At 46.2% G+C, this 13,452-nt stretch overlaps 1 protein-coding gene across 2 annotated transcripts in view; it reads left to right on the forward strand.

Annotated features, from left to right (window-relative positions):
• Window positions 1-2,763: 2,763 nt before the first annotated feature.
• Window positions 2,764-13,452, forward strand: part of LOC103698299 (splicing factor U2af large subunit B) — a 31,895-nt gene continuing 21,206 nt past the window's right edge. The window contains exons 1-2 of one of the 2 annotated variants that reach the window (XM_039118911.2): window positions 2,764-3,024; window positions 3,750-3,988. In XM_039118911.2, coding sequence (XP_038974839.2) covers window positions 2,908-3,024; window positions 3,750-3,988 — 356 coding nt within the window. In that variant the 5' untranslated portion in view covers window positions 2,764-2,907. The remainder of the gene's footprint in view (window positions 3,025-3,749; window positions 3,989-13,452) is intronic. The other variant, XR_005508289.2, reaches the window with a different exon arrangement.

The following is a 13,452-nucleotide window of genomic DNA, read 5'->3' on the forward strand; positions in this document are numbered from 1 at the left end:
TGGAAGCACATAAAAGTAATTATTCTAAATGAAGGGCCATGAAACTGATTAAATAACTGAGATAATGCTTGGCAATACTGTTTACCGCAAAAGCCGAATAGGAAAAGGTCATCCCATGGCACTTCATGGTGAAGGTAAAGAAAAGAATTTGTCCATAAAGAAACCTCTCAATAATAGAAAGTAGGGTCATTATGGGAAATTCACTCCATCAAATTAATAAAAGTCCCATCCCACCATCTCCCCTTCAAGTGAGTACCCAAGCAGCAACTGCAACATCACGGCACAGCAGCCATTCAACCCCCTCCCTCCTTTTCTCTCTCTACCACCCAAGAGGGGAGAAGAAACCGAGAGGAGAAAACTAAAAGAATCTCCACCCTCCAAGACGTCCATCTCCAATCCCCCTATATTTCTTCCGGATGGCCCAGCTGGATGAGGAGTAATGTGAGGGAAGGAAAACCAAGACCAAAACCAAAAAAGAGAAAGGATGAAAGGTAAGAGTGGCTTCAGGCGTCTATCAAGCCAACCAAATCCCTCCTCTCTCTCTCTCTCTCTCGCTCTCTCCCCCCCACCCAAAACAAAACTACTGTCCCCAACTTCCAAATTGCCCCTCTGCAGGCCAGGAAACTCTCCACCGATGGAGGGGGGAAGATTCTTAGCCAGCTCCTGATCCCGTTTATATGGGGACTTTGCTTCCTTTTGGTCAGCCTTCCGGGGCCTTAGGCGACCGCCTCAGTCGCCTATGGCTCGGGCCGGCCCTGTTTGAGTCTTGGACAGGAGTCGCCTATGGCTCGGGCCGGCCCTGTTTGAGTCTTGGACAGGAGCAACCACATACAACTATAGTAAGGTGGTTTGGACAACCATTAGAAACTATTTGGCAGGTTAATCTACCTGCCTGCACCTGGGCACCTGTGCGCCTAGGCGCCTCGACGATAGCATGCCCACGGGCCAACGCACGTGCCCGCTCGCCTGTCTGTGCACTTGCGTGCTGGCCTGCGCGCCCACCTGTGCATCCGCACGCCTACTAGCTCGTGCCCTTGCGGCCAGCACATGGCGCGCTCACGTGCCTGCATGCTTATGCTCCTACTGCCTGTGGCCTGCGCACCCGCAACCTGCATGCTCAAAAGTTCTGCGAGTCTTGGCCAAGGATGTGCTTGTTTGAGCCTGGTGTGCGTACCCACTTGTCCCAGCGCGCAGATGCTCACACCTATTCATCCATACCTTTCAGGCGCCTTGGCCCAAGTTCATGTATGCCTGCATCTCATCCGGCCATTCAAGCACTCGACCAAACCAATAATATTTTACTACAATATGGCTCTAAGCCACATTCTCATCCACTTAGATTAAAATGCACCAGCCCATGCCAACCTATGCAAGCCCCTTGCGGAAATTTGACAGCATGCGACCAGGGCTCTCATGCTTTGCCCATCCGCTACACTACCACATTGAGCATGGTGCAACCCTACTGAAAAACCCTCAAAAGAGCAAAAAGAAAAGAACTTAAGGGTAGGGTTGGACTAAGGGCGAGGAAGAGGGAGAGGAAGAAAGAGAGGCTGTCGGAGGCCAGAAAAATGCGGAGGTGGGGCTCCGCTCCGATCTCCTGTTTCGAACGAAACAGAGGTCTGAAAGAGGCCCCTAGATGTGGGCATTGGGCCTGGCCGCCCACGGCCCGGCACGAAGCGGGCCGTGCTTACTACAGTAACGGGCCGTGCTAGGCACGGCTTATAAAAAGGGGCCGGGCTGGGTTAAGAATTTTTGGCCCGCGGGCCGAGCCCGGCACGGCCCATAAGGGTTTGGGCTGGCACGATTCGTGGGCCAAGCACGAATTTATAGGATTCCAATTTTTTTCCCCAAAATACCCCTCAAATTAGCCATTTTATGGCAGTTGGGAGGGGCAAAATGGGTAAAAAGCCACAAATAGCCGTTATGGGCCAAAAAAATAGCCGTTATGGGCCACCCATAACGGCTTTTTTTTTTTTGGACAGACAGCACGGGCCTAGGGCCGTGCCGGGCTTAGCCTTTAGGTTAAGCGGGCCGTGCCAGGGACGGCCCGTTTGGTCTATGGCCCGGTGGGCCTGGGCCGGGCCGGGCCCGGCACGGCCCAATGCCCATCTTTGGGGGCCCCTTTTATTTTTGCAGATTTTAAATTAAAGTCAGCAAACCTATTACTGACTTCACTTAATTTTTTTTTTATTTAAGTGAAGTCGACAATGAGTTTGCGTACTTCAACTTAAAATCTGCAAAAATAAAAAGAATCTCCTTCAGGCCCCTGTTTTGAATGAAATATGGGACTGGAGGCGGAGCCCCGCCTTCATGCCTCCCCGGCCTCCATCTTCTCCGCATGGAGGCTTCTCAGCTGTCGGTTGGCCCCAGCCAACCCCTCTTTTCTTTTCTCTCTCTACCTTCCTCTCCCGCTCTCTTTCTTTCTTTTTCTTTCTTATTTTTTCTCTTCTACGTCTCCTCTACCATACCGGTATAGGTCCAGCATAGCATGGTGCGGGTCCGTATCAATTTGCTGGTAAACAATTAGTATGGTGTCCAGTATTAATTCTGTCGTTATTGGGTTTGACCGTGCCAGCAAGTCAACCTGAATGGGGGTTAGGCGCTGCAAGGGCCTTCCAGACCCAAATGGCCAGGCCACTCGTTCAAAGCCTGTGTCCGTCTAGTGTGTACTTAATTCCTACTAATTTGAGCAAATTATCCTTCAAAATTTTATCACTCTCCCGGACCCACCCCTTAACCCCCTCTCCGCCCTTGGCTTTCCTCGCGTCCTATTTAAGGCGGCGAGGTCGCCCACCGTTTCATGCCCTAGAAGTGCTGCCGTGAGCGACCCGAAGCAAACAGTGGAGAAATAAGGAGCGCTCGGGTAGAAGAAGCCTCCCCAGAGAACCAGAGAGAGAAGGGTCGAAGATGCCGGACTACGGGGAGAGATACGAAGGCAACGGCGACGGATACACCGACTATGGAGGGGCCTCCCCTCCGCCGAAGACCAGCGGCTTCGACGACTTCGGTGATTCCAGATCGCAGGTCTCCCTCGCCTCCAAACCCTCTATTTCTCAGTTTAATCGCTCTTTTCTTGCCTTCCGTCCATTTCTGCGAATGAAAGCTATAAGATTTGGTAGAAAGACGCGTTTTCGGTTGAATTTTTCTCATATTTGATGTTGTACAATTGTTGCTGGAAATTGAGTTGCAAGTATTCAAGGTTTTGGCTGGAATTGGTTTACATCTAGGTCTTTTCGGACCCCTCCAGAGGAATTGTTAAATATTAGGGTTTTTGCCGCGAATTTCAGTGGTATCAGGATATTTTGTCTATTGAAGTTTGTTTTTAATTTACTTGCCCTGCTTGCGTTAATTGGAAGGCTAGAGTTTGGATTTTTTTTTTAAAATCGTTTTGTTTTGTTGTTGATTTGCAGGAGAACCAAGATATTTTTTTTTGAATGATATTCCGGATTGGGCTTGTGAGGATGTTGGAGTTTTTGCGATTTTCTGGAGACTACTTGTTTTGAGCTTACTTGATTTTTTTTTTCCTTAGAAAATAATTTTGGAAGCCAATTTCCTTATCTAGCAACCAGCTTTATAAGCTGGAGATCATGGTTTGTTGCATTCTGCTGTATCTTTTTTTATATAAAAAAGAACTTGTTTTATCTGTGCTCAGCAAAGATTGGTTGGTTGCTTTTTGAATGATGTGTTTCTTGGTATTCGTCAAGCTTGTGTTTTGATTCAGCTTCACTAACACCATCCCGTGTTTGCAGTATGGTTCTCATGAACATGAAAAGGGGTCCTTACAAAGCAGAGACAGGGATAGAGAAAAAGAGAGGGACAGGGATAGGGAGCGTGACAGGGATAGGGGTCGTGACAGAGGTAGAGATAGGGAGAGGGATAGGGATTGTGATCGCCAGCACAGAGACCACAGGGACAGAAGTGAAAAAAGTGATCATGGGCGAGACAGATCTGATGATCATGGCCGTCATCGTAGCCGAGACTATGACAGGTATACAGCTTTACAATTTCTCTCTTGCATGCATTGTAACATAATACACTTTTCATAAGACACAAAAAAGTGAAAGGAATGGATTTCCATGTCCTCCTGTTATGCATTGAAATGCAATGGACATTGTAGTTAATAAAATTAAGATAAAGCAATGGGCTTTCAATCATGAGTATCTTGCACAGGTTTAGCATTATCTTATGCATACATTATTGTTATTATTCATTTTAGCAGTGAAGGCTGTTTGCATCATAAGTTATTGGTTGTCTTGTCCAAGAATAGATTTAAATATGTAACAATCAGTATTTGTAAATGGTTGATGTATGAGCTACCTTTTGCATTAGTAAATATGCAAACAACTACTTTTTGGGTTAGTGAATATGCAAGATACACTTAATAATGTTCCCTCTTTGGTATAATATTTTTTAAAATTATTTGGAGTACATCATGGATCCAGGTGTCATGAACACTATTCATCCTGGCAAAATAGCAGCTGATTATAGTTTGGTTAGCTGTATGTAAATCAGAAAAGTGTCCATCCCCCTATCCCCTGACAAGAAAAGCCCACACATTTTTTTGTTGGGTGGGGGCAAAGGGGGGGGGGCAATTGTGGATCACCTTTGATTGAGAGAGCAAGACACTGCACTTTCAGTATAACCATTTCCTCCCCGAAGTCTTCTTTGCCTTGTGATTCCTTTTTGCATAGACTATGCTTCCATGGATGGAGAGGTGCTGGAGCACTGGTGGCCACTTTTACGACTCTACTAGGTTGGTCTCAGGTCACGCAGTCAGCTCTCTCACTACACAGCCTGCTTCCTCCATTCATTAGATTTGAAATAATTTTGGGACCTATAGAAAGCATTTAAAATAATTTTGGGACCTATGGAAAGCATTTACTTGGCTTTTAGTCCTTATTCTAGGAATCTGGGGGTGTGTGTAATTCTCTAACTTTTCTGATCCTTTTCCTTAAGAATCATGTCTTCAATGATTTTGTTCAAAGATTGATAAGCTGTTTCAAATTTTGATTTTTAAGATAGATTCAACCTACATAGTGTCTTCTGCCACCAATTCATATTGCATCTTAATGACCCTTCGATCAAGGTAATATGCTATATCAATACCCCATTGCCTCTTTCTTTATATCCAAATATCACTTAGATGAGAGCATTGGAAAATAAAATTTGCTAATCTCATGGAATAAGTTTTATTGGGTTGTACCAAGTGCTACTTTTGTTTCGAAAACCTTAGAATTGGTTGAAATCTTGACCTTCCAAATATCACGTGGGCTTCTCAGTCGATCTTTTCGGAGTTCGGCTTCAGAGAAATTTCGAGTGTGCTTGGTTTGAGGAGGTCCCAAGTCGGCTTGGGTTGTCTTCTTTGTTGATCTTCTTCGGACTTTAGCTCTAGAGCAGTTTCGAGTCGGCTCGGCTTAATGAGGAGGTCCCAGGTCGGCTTGAGTTCTCTCCTTTGTTGATCTTCTCCGGACTTCGGCTCAAGAAAAAATTTGAGTGGGCTCGGGTTTAGCAGGTCCCAGATCGGCCCGGGGTGTCTTCTTAGTTGTTGGTCTTCTCTGGAGTTTAACTCGAGAGGGATTTCGAGTGAGCTCGGCTTGAAGAGGTTTTAGGTCGGCCCAGGGTGTCTCCTTAGTTGTTGGTCTTCTCTGGATTTTAGTTCTAAAGGAATTCTGAGTGAGTTCGACTTAAGGAGGTCTTGGGTTGGCTCGGGATGTCTCTTTAGTTATTCTTTGGAGTCTAGCTCTAGAGAAATTTCGAGTGAGCTTGGCTTGAGGAGGTCCAAGGTTGGCTCGGAGTGTCTTCTTAGGCCTCCATTTGAGGGAGCTTTGGGAGGGCCAAAAAGCACTTTCTGGCCCTCCAAAAAAAAAGAGGATGTTTGGTAAAAATTTCGGAAAGCTATTTTAGTTTTTTCAGAAAGCTAAAAACAGCTTTTTGGAAGAAGCTCCATTTTGGAACTTTCCGAAAACCTGTTTTGAGCTTTGTCAGAAAGCTGACCAAAATATTTTCATTTAAAAGTCCTTTTTTTTCCAAAATCATCCATCCGCCTCTTCCTCTCACTCATCCCCCTCCCTCTCTATCTTCTTCTTCCTCTCAACGCTGGCGCCTTTGTTTCTTTTTTTTCTTTTTTTTTTGTTTTGGGAGCAGCCCGTGGCTGCCCACGGTGGCAGCCACCACGCTCGCCACCACCCGTGGCGCATGGCCGACCCGTGGAGCAGCCGGGCTCGACCGTGGGTTGGCCGGGCCTCCGCCAGCCGCGGGACCACGACGTCCCAGCCGCGGGCCTAGGGAGGCGAGCCGCAGCGAAGCCCCCATGGCGGCCCCCTCCTACGGTCGCCGCCTTCCGGGCCCGCTCTCGCGGTCGCCGTGGCCCGACCCTTTCTGGCGCCGTTGGCCTTGCGGGAGGAGAAGAAAGGAGAAGGGGAGAGAGGAAGGAAGGAGAAGAGAAGAAAAAAGAAAAAAAGAAGAAAAGGAAAAAAAAGGAAAAAAAAGAAAAGGAAAGAAAAAGAAAAGAAAAGAAAAGATAAATAAATGCATAAATAAGTATGTATATAAATGAACGAATAAATAAATAAATAAATGATTAAGATAATAAATAAATATAGTTTAATGAAATAAAATAATAAATAAAACAAATAAATAAATAAATAAAAATAATGAGTGAGTGGCAAATAATTTGATCTAAATAAATAAAAAAAAATAAATATTAGTAATTTTGTAACTAGTTTTATCATCTAGCTAGAAAATTTGTCAGAAAGATAAATCATTATCAGAAGGGTAAAAAATTAATTTACACTAATAATTATAATATTTTATATATTTATTATTGTATTATCCTGTAAATATAATATTATATTACATTATATCATAGTACATTGATATATTATGTTAAATAATTTAATATTATATTAAATTATCTATAGTATACAATGTTATAGTACTATATTATAATAATATTATATTACATTACTATATTATATTAATATATATTATATTTTATTATGCTCCGTTGTATAATACTAGTAATATCCTTTATGGTCATTTTGTCATACAAAAATATTTTCTTAGTCTGTTTACCAAATACATGTTAAAGTGCCACAACACTTTAGAAATGTAGTTACCAAACAGCAAACAACTTTTTATAAAAGCTCTACTTCATAAAGCTCTACTTCCAAAAGCTCTACTGCCAACAGCTCTCCCAAACAGGGACTTAGTTGGTCTTATCTGGAGTCTAGCTCCAGAGGATTTTGAGTGAGCTTGGCTTAAGGAGGTTCTAGGTTGGCCCGGGTTGTCTCCTTTATTGGTCTACTTTGGAGTTTAGCTTTGGAGGAATTTCGAGTGGGCTCGGCTTGAGGAGGTTCCAAATTGGCTTAAGGTGTCTCAAGTAGAATATGTTTGTCATAATTGTCCGATCTGAAAAACAATCACAATAAGAGAATTTTTATTGGAAATAAGCTCGGACTATAATGAATTTTACTGATAATAGATGCGAAGGTTGTCGGAGTTCCAAGTTAATGGGATCGGGGCGTCGTCGAGGTGCTCCAACCAGAGTATATCCCTGGTCGCATGCTTCGGTTGCTCGGTAGGAGCCTTCCTAGTTTGGACTCAGCTTTTCGAGTTTCTTTGGCTATGACGTTTCAGTCTTTCTTAGGACGAGCTCGCCAGGTTGGAAGAGCTTACCTTGACCTTGAAATTGAGTACCGAGCTGCTCTCCGTTGGTACGTCGCCAGACGAATTTGAGCTTTCGTTCTGGTTTCTTCAGCAGATCGAGGTTAGCTTAGTGTCGATCTGAGTTTGTCTGGTCATCAAAGCTTTTTACTCGAAGTGATGGAAGCCCGATCTCCAGTGGGATCACTGTCTCGGTCCCAAAAGTGAGATTGAAGGGCATCTCTCCAATGGGAATATGATGTGTTGTTCGGTATGCCCATAAGACATAGCTCTTCGGCCCACAATTCTTTTGCTCGGTCCAGCCTTGCCTTTAGATCCTATAGGATAGTTTGGTTGGTCACCTCGTCTTGTCCATTAGTCTCAGGGTGCACCACCGAAGTGAACTGGTCGTCGATGCCGAGCTTAGAGCAGAACTTCTTGAATCGGGCATTGTTGAACCGACGCCCATTATCTATGATGATCACTTGAGGGAGTTCAAATCTACAAATTATGGCCTTCCAGACAGTCTCGAGCTTTCGCCTTGGTAATTCGGGCCACTGGCTCGACTTCTGCCTATTTGGTGAAGTAGTCACCGCCACAAAAAGAAATTTGCGCGGCTCGGTAACCATTGGAAAAGGTTCGAGGATGTTAATTTTCCGTTGTGCAAATGGCCAAGGGGCGCTAATTGGCGTCAACGGCACAGTTGGTCGTCATTGGATGCTCGCATGCCGTTGACATTGGTCGCATTTCTTGACAAAGTCGGCCGCATTCTTTTGTAGGGTCGAATAGTAGCATCCTTGTTGCAGGACCTTGTAGGTTAAAGATCCGCCACCCAGGTCGTTGCCACAGATGCTCTCGTGCACCTCTCGAAGTGCATAGTCTGCCTTGGTTGGGCAGAGGCATTTAAGAAGTGGCAATGAGAATGACCATTGATATAACTTGTCGTCGAGGAGAACATAATGGGAGGCTTGTCGCCTTATCCTGCGGGCTTCAGTTCGGTCTGCAGGCAATTTCTCGTCCTTCAAGAAGTCGACGAGAGGATCTATCCAGGTCGGCTCAATGGTAGTGTTCATCACAATGTCGGGCTTGTTGATGTTCGATGTCTTCAAGACTTCGAGGTATGTAACTTTGGTCAAGTCGGCAATCTCCGAGGTGGCCAACTTTGATAGCAGATTGGCTCTTGCATTCTCAGTTTGGGGGATCTACTGTATATTGAAGTTGTGAAAGACCGAGGTGTTCTTTACTTTTTATAGATATTTGATCATCGATGGCCGCGGACTTTGAGTTTTCCTCACTTGTCTAACAACTTATTGTGAGTCGCTAAAGACTTTCAGTTGCTGAACTCTGAGCTCCCTAGAAAGCTTGAGTCCAGTGATCAACGCTTCTTATTCAATCTCATTATTTGAGGTCGAAAACTTGAATCGCAAAATGTATTCTGTGATTACTCCATCTGGGCTGGTGAGTATAAGTGTAGCCTTGATGCCTCTTGGGCCTGATGACCCATCTACATGCAGGATCCATGGCCACCCTGTGGTCTTCTTTTTGGGGAGCTCGACAGGGTCTTCATCAGGGATGGTGCACTCCACCAGAAAATTTGCTAACACCTACACCTTGATGGACAGCCAAGGTCGGTACTCCAGGTCAAACTCTCCGAGCTCCGCTGCCCATTTTGCCAGTTGACCTGCATTTTCGGGCTTTTGCAAAATCTGCCTCCTCGGCTAGTCGGTCAGGATTGTGATAGAATGAGCCTGAAAATATAGCCGGAGTTTCCGAGCTGAGATGATGAGGGCGTAGATCGTCTTTTCCAACTTGGAGTATCTGGTCTTGGTGTCTCGCAGGATTTGACTTGTTTAGTTGATCGGTCTTTGGCACCTTTTTTCTTTCCGCACCAGGACCAAACTCACAGCAGAAGGAGAAATGGCTATGTACAAGCAGAGCATGTCTCCGACCTACTGTTTTGTGAGGAGAGGCGACAAGTTGAGGTACTCCTTCAGTCGATCGAAGACCTCTTGACACTTCTCGATCCATTGGAAGTGCTTCGGGTGCTTCAGGGCGTTGCAGAATGGGAGGCAGCGCTCTGCCGATCTGGAGATAAATCTTGCTAGTGAAACTTCTGACCAGTTAGGTGTTGGACTTCTTTGACATTTTTTGGCAGTCGCATCTGTTGCACTACTCGGATCTTCTCAGGATTTGCCTCGATGCCTCACTGTGTCACTATGAATCCTAGGAATTTTCTTGATGCGACTATGAAGACGCACTTCGTTGGGTTGAGCTTCATCTAGTACCTTCTCAGAGTTGCGAAAGTTTTTTCTAGGTCGACTATGTGCTGCTTTGCTGCTCGGCTCTCCACGAGCATATTATTCACATATACCTCCATGTTTTGGCCGATTTGCTCCTTGTAGATCTTGTTGATGAGACATTGATAAGTTGTCCTTGCAATTTTTTAAGCCAAAGGGCATTATCTTGCAAGAGTAGAGGCCTTTGTCAGTAAGAAATGCTCTTTTCTCTTCGTCCTTGGGCGCCATTTGAATTTAGTTGTACCCAGAGAAAGCATCGATGAAGGTCAGCAGTTGGTGTCCCAAGGTCGCATCTACGAGCTAATTAATCCTCGAGACTGGAAAGCTGTCCTTTGGGCAGGCCTTGTTTAGGTCGGTGTAGTCGATGCAGACTCGTTACTTTCCATTAGCTTTTCTAATAAGTACAACATTGGCCAGCTAGTCAGGATAGCTTACCACATGAACAAAGCCGACCTCCAGGAGTTTGTCAACTTTTTGGTTTATGATTTGCGGCCTTTTGCGGCGAAGTTTTTCTTCTTCTGCCATATAGGTCGGTGAGTTGGATCCATGTTGAGCTCGTGACCATCACTTTGGGGCTTATATCAGGCATGTCGGTAGCCGACTAGGCGAAGACATCGGCATTGGCCCGGGGGAAGCCGATTATCCTGACCCATTTTTCTTTGTCTAGGCTCGAGCCGATCTGCATGGTCCGGTCAGGTTCGTCCTCCTTCAGGAGGACTATCACCAGCTCTCGGTCGGTTCTCCTTGCTGTTCTTTGAGCTCATCCCTTGTGTCGAGCCTCTTTATCGATAGTCTCTACCAACTTCTTTCTTTCGAGAGTGGCCATGTAGCATTGGCGATTTATTGCTTGGTCACCTCGGATTTCTCCAACTCTACTTCTTGTCCTGCGGTGACCGATAGATTGATCACGCTTTCCACAGGGACCGAGTCTTTCGAGAAGCAGACCAGGGGTGCACTGACCTTCTGGAGCTGTTCAGTAGGCAACTTTATTCGTTGGAAAGCATCGTAAAACAACACATTGGCTGAACTTTCATTATCAACAAGTATTCTCTTTACATCATATTTTGCAATTGTATAAGAAATAACTACAGCATTGTCATGAAGAGTTTAGACTCCTAGGCCGACATTGGAGAACGTGATGACATCTTCCGTGCACTGTCTCTTCAGGGCAGCTTTAACTTCTTGAGGAGCTCGATTGTCCGAGGTACTTAGGACCTTGGGAGGTCCGCCATCGATGGTGTTGATGACGTCTACTGTCAGACGATTGTCGATTGGCCCCTAGGGTGGCGGATCAGAGGCTAAAGCGGGTGCTCCTCGGTTTTGCTGCGTGTGCACGTACTAGTTCAGTCATCCGTGCCGGATGAGTACCTTAATTTCGTCCTTGAGTTGGATGCATTCTTCAGTGTTGTGGCCGTGGTTCCGGTGGAAGCAACAGTATTTGTCTCTCTCGATCGTCGAGGCCTTCATCCGCTGAGGAGGGCGGAAGTAGCCTCGGCCTTCGATCTTCATGAGGATCTGAGTCTTTGAAGCAGTGAGAGGAGTGTACCTTTCGAATTTTCGAGGACTCTTGGGTCGTTATGAGCTCCTTTCACACTGAGGTGAAACACTCCTCGGCTCCCCTCGTTCCTTGCACCCTCTCTTGGCACCTCGGGGAGGTCTCCTACTAGCAGATTTGCATTGTGAGGCCATGGCCTCCTTTGCATTGGCGTACTTGTCTGCTCGCGCCAACATTTCGGCGAAGTCGGCTAGGTAACACTTCTCCAAGAAGAAGAGGAGGGCGCCAACATTTTGGGGAGGTCTCCCACTAGCAGATTCGAGATTCCTCTCTCTGCTTGATGTCGAGGAGGGCGTTTGAGCCGAAGCGTCGTCTTCAGTTGGAGACAAAGTGCGCTGTAAAGAGGCGGGTTAGCTGCTCGATGGATGGACTCGGCCCGAAGACCAGAGAACCAGAACCGAGCTGCCTTGCAGAGACTTGCGGGGAAGGTCTTGTAAAGCACGACATCGATGGCTCCGTGCAGCAATATGAGGGTCTTGAAGCTCTCCAAGCGATCTAGAGGTTCCGAGGTGTGGTTGTACGACTCTACTTGGGGTATCTTGAACCGAGGTGGGATCGGCTCTATGATCTACTGGGGGGAGGCTCCAAAGAAAAGTTGAGATCGTTGTTCGCCCTCGGAGCCTGTTCCTTAAGGGTCTGAATTTGCCGGCCTATTTTCTCGAATCTCCTATCGAGGTTGGCATCCCACTAGAGCGGGGGCTCTGTATGGCGAGGAGGCGAGAGGCTTAGAGCGGAGTCCTTGCTAGAATGGGGTCTTGGCGTACGCCATTTTTCATCCCGACCAGGACTGCTCCGCTGAGTGCGTCGACTCTAGCGAAACCACCCGGGATCCCGACCCTGAGAGTGGTGACTGGCTAGATGTATATGGTGCACCGACGACTGAGAGTGGTGGCAGAGTTGACCAAATTTCAGCCGGACCGGTTTTGATTGGAGCACTGCCTGCTGCAGACTCTAGACTGTCGCGATCAGCACTTGCACCTGTTGAACGAACAACTTGAATTGCTTATTGCCAATAGGCGTGGTAGGCTGCTTCGGCGGAGCAAGTTTCGCGCTCTACAACAATCTTTGAGCGGTTGGAGCGCGGCGTTGTGAAGCATGCGATGCACTGCGAGCTCCTTATGACCCCATGTTGGCGATTTCTCCCTTCGCTTGATCACTAGTGTAGCTGGGAACCCTTCCTTTAGCGCTAATTTGATGCCACTGAATTTTGGACCGAGGTCAGAGCGCAGCCCAGGATGACCTTGAGGTCGGCTGAATCTGAGCTAGTCGAGGTGGCCGAGGTGTCGGGGGTTGAACTCCTTCGAAGATGGCCTGCAAAAAGTTCGCTTGTCGGAGAGTTTTCGGCGGGCTATCCTCCGATACCTAAGTCAGAATGGAGAGGCAATAATATGGAAGGAAGAAATTTTAGTAATGTGGTTCTCTGTCAATAATATTCCCCTTTATATGAGGGAGTCAGTTTTGCGGTTATCTAGCCCGGCGTGATGTGTGCCAGTCGCCAGGCAGTAGTACGACACTGATCAGGAGCTAAATGCAGAGCCTTCATTACTGCCTGTCGTCGTCACAACGGCCAATTGCCAAGACCGTCAGTCCTTGCCGGCATGTGTTGATTGGCTCCTTAATCGGTTGGTTCCTCGGCTAGGTCCGAACTTGTCTACCTCGGTTTGTACCGAGGTTGGCGAGGACGGTCTGGTCTGAGGTTGAGGTGTCCAATATTTTTTCCATCGAGTACAAATTAGGTCTTCAAATGGATTGGATTGTGAATTGATTCCTCTTTGGAACTATCGAAGTCAAAATTATTTGGATTAGGCTTGGATTGAAAATACGATCCATGTTAAATATTAGCAAGAAGCAATATGCTAAATTTATCACACTTTTTCATTAATTTAGGTAATTTATTTTCCCTCTTTTGGCCATTAGCTTGACTTGCATATGCAAGTGTACTTCAACTAGTAGATA

The sequence above is a fragment of the Phoenix dactylifera genome, chromosome 15, assembly GCF_051530095.1.
Source record: "Phoenix dactylifera cultivar Ajwa chromosome 15, Ajwa_hap1_PhDact_Kaust_v1.1, whole genome shotgun sequence".
NCBI lineage: Eukaryota > Viridiplantae > Streptophyta > Magnoliopsida > Arecales > Arecaceae > Phoenix > Phoenix dactylifera.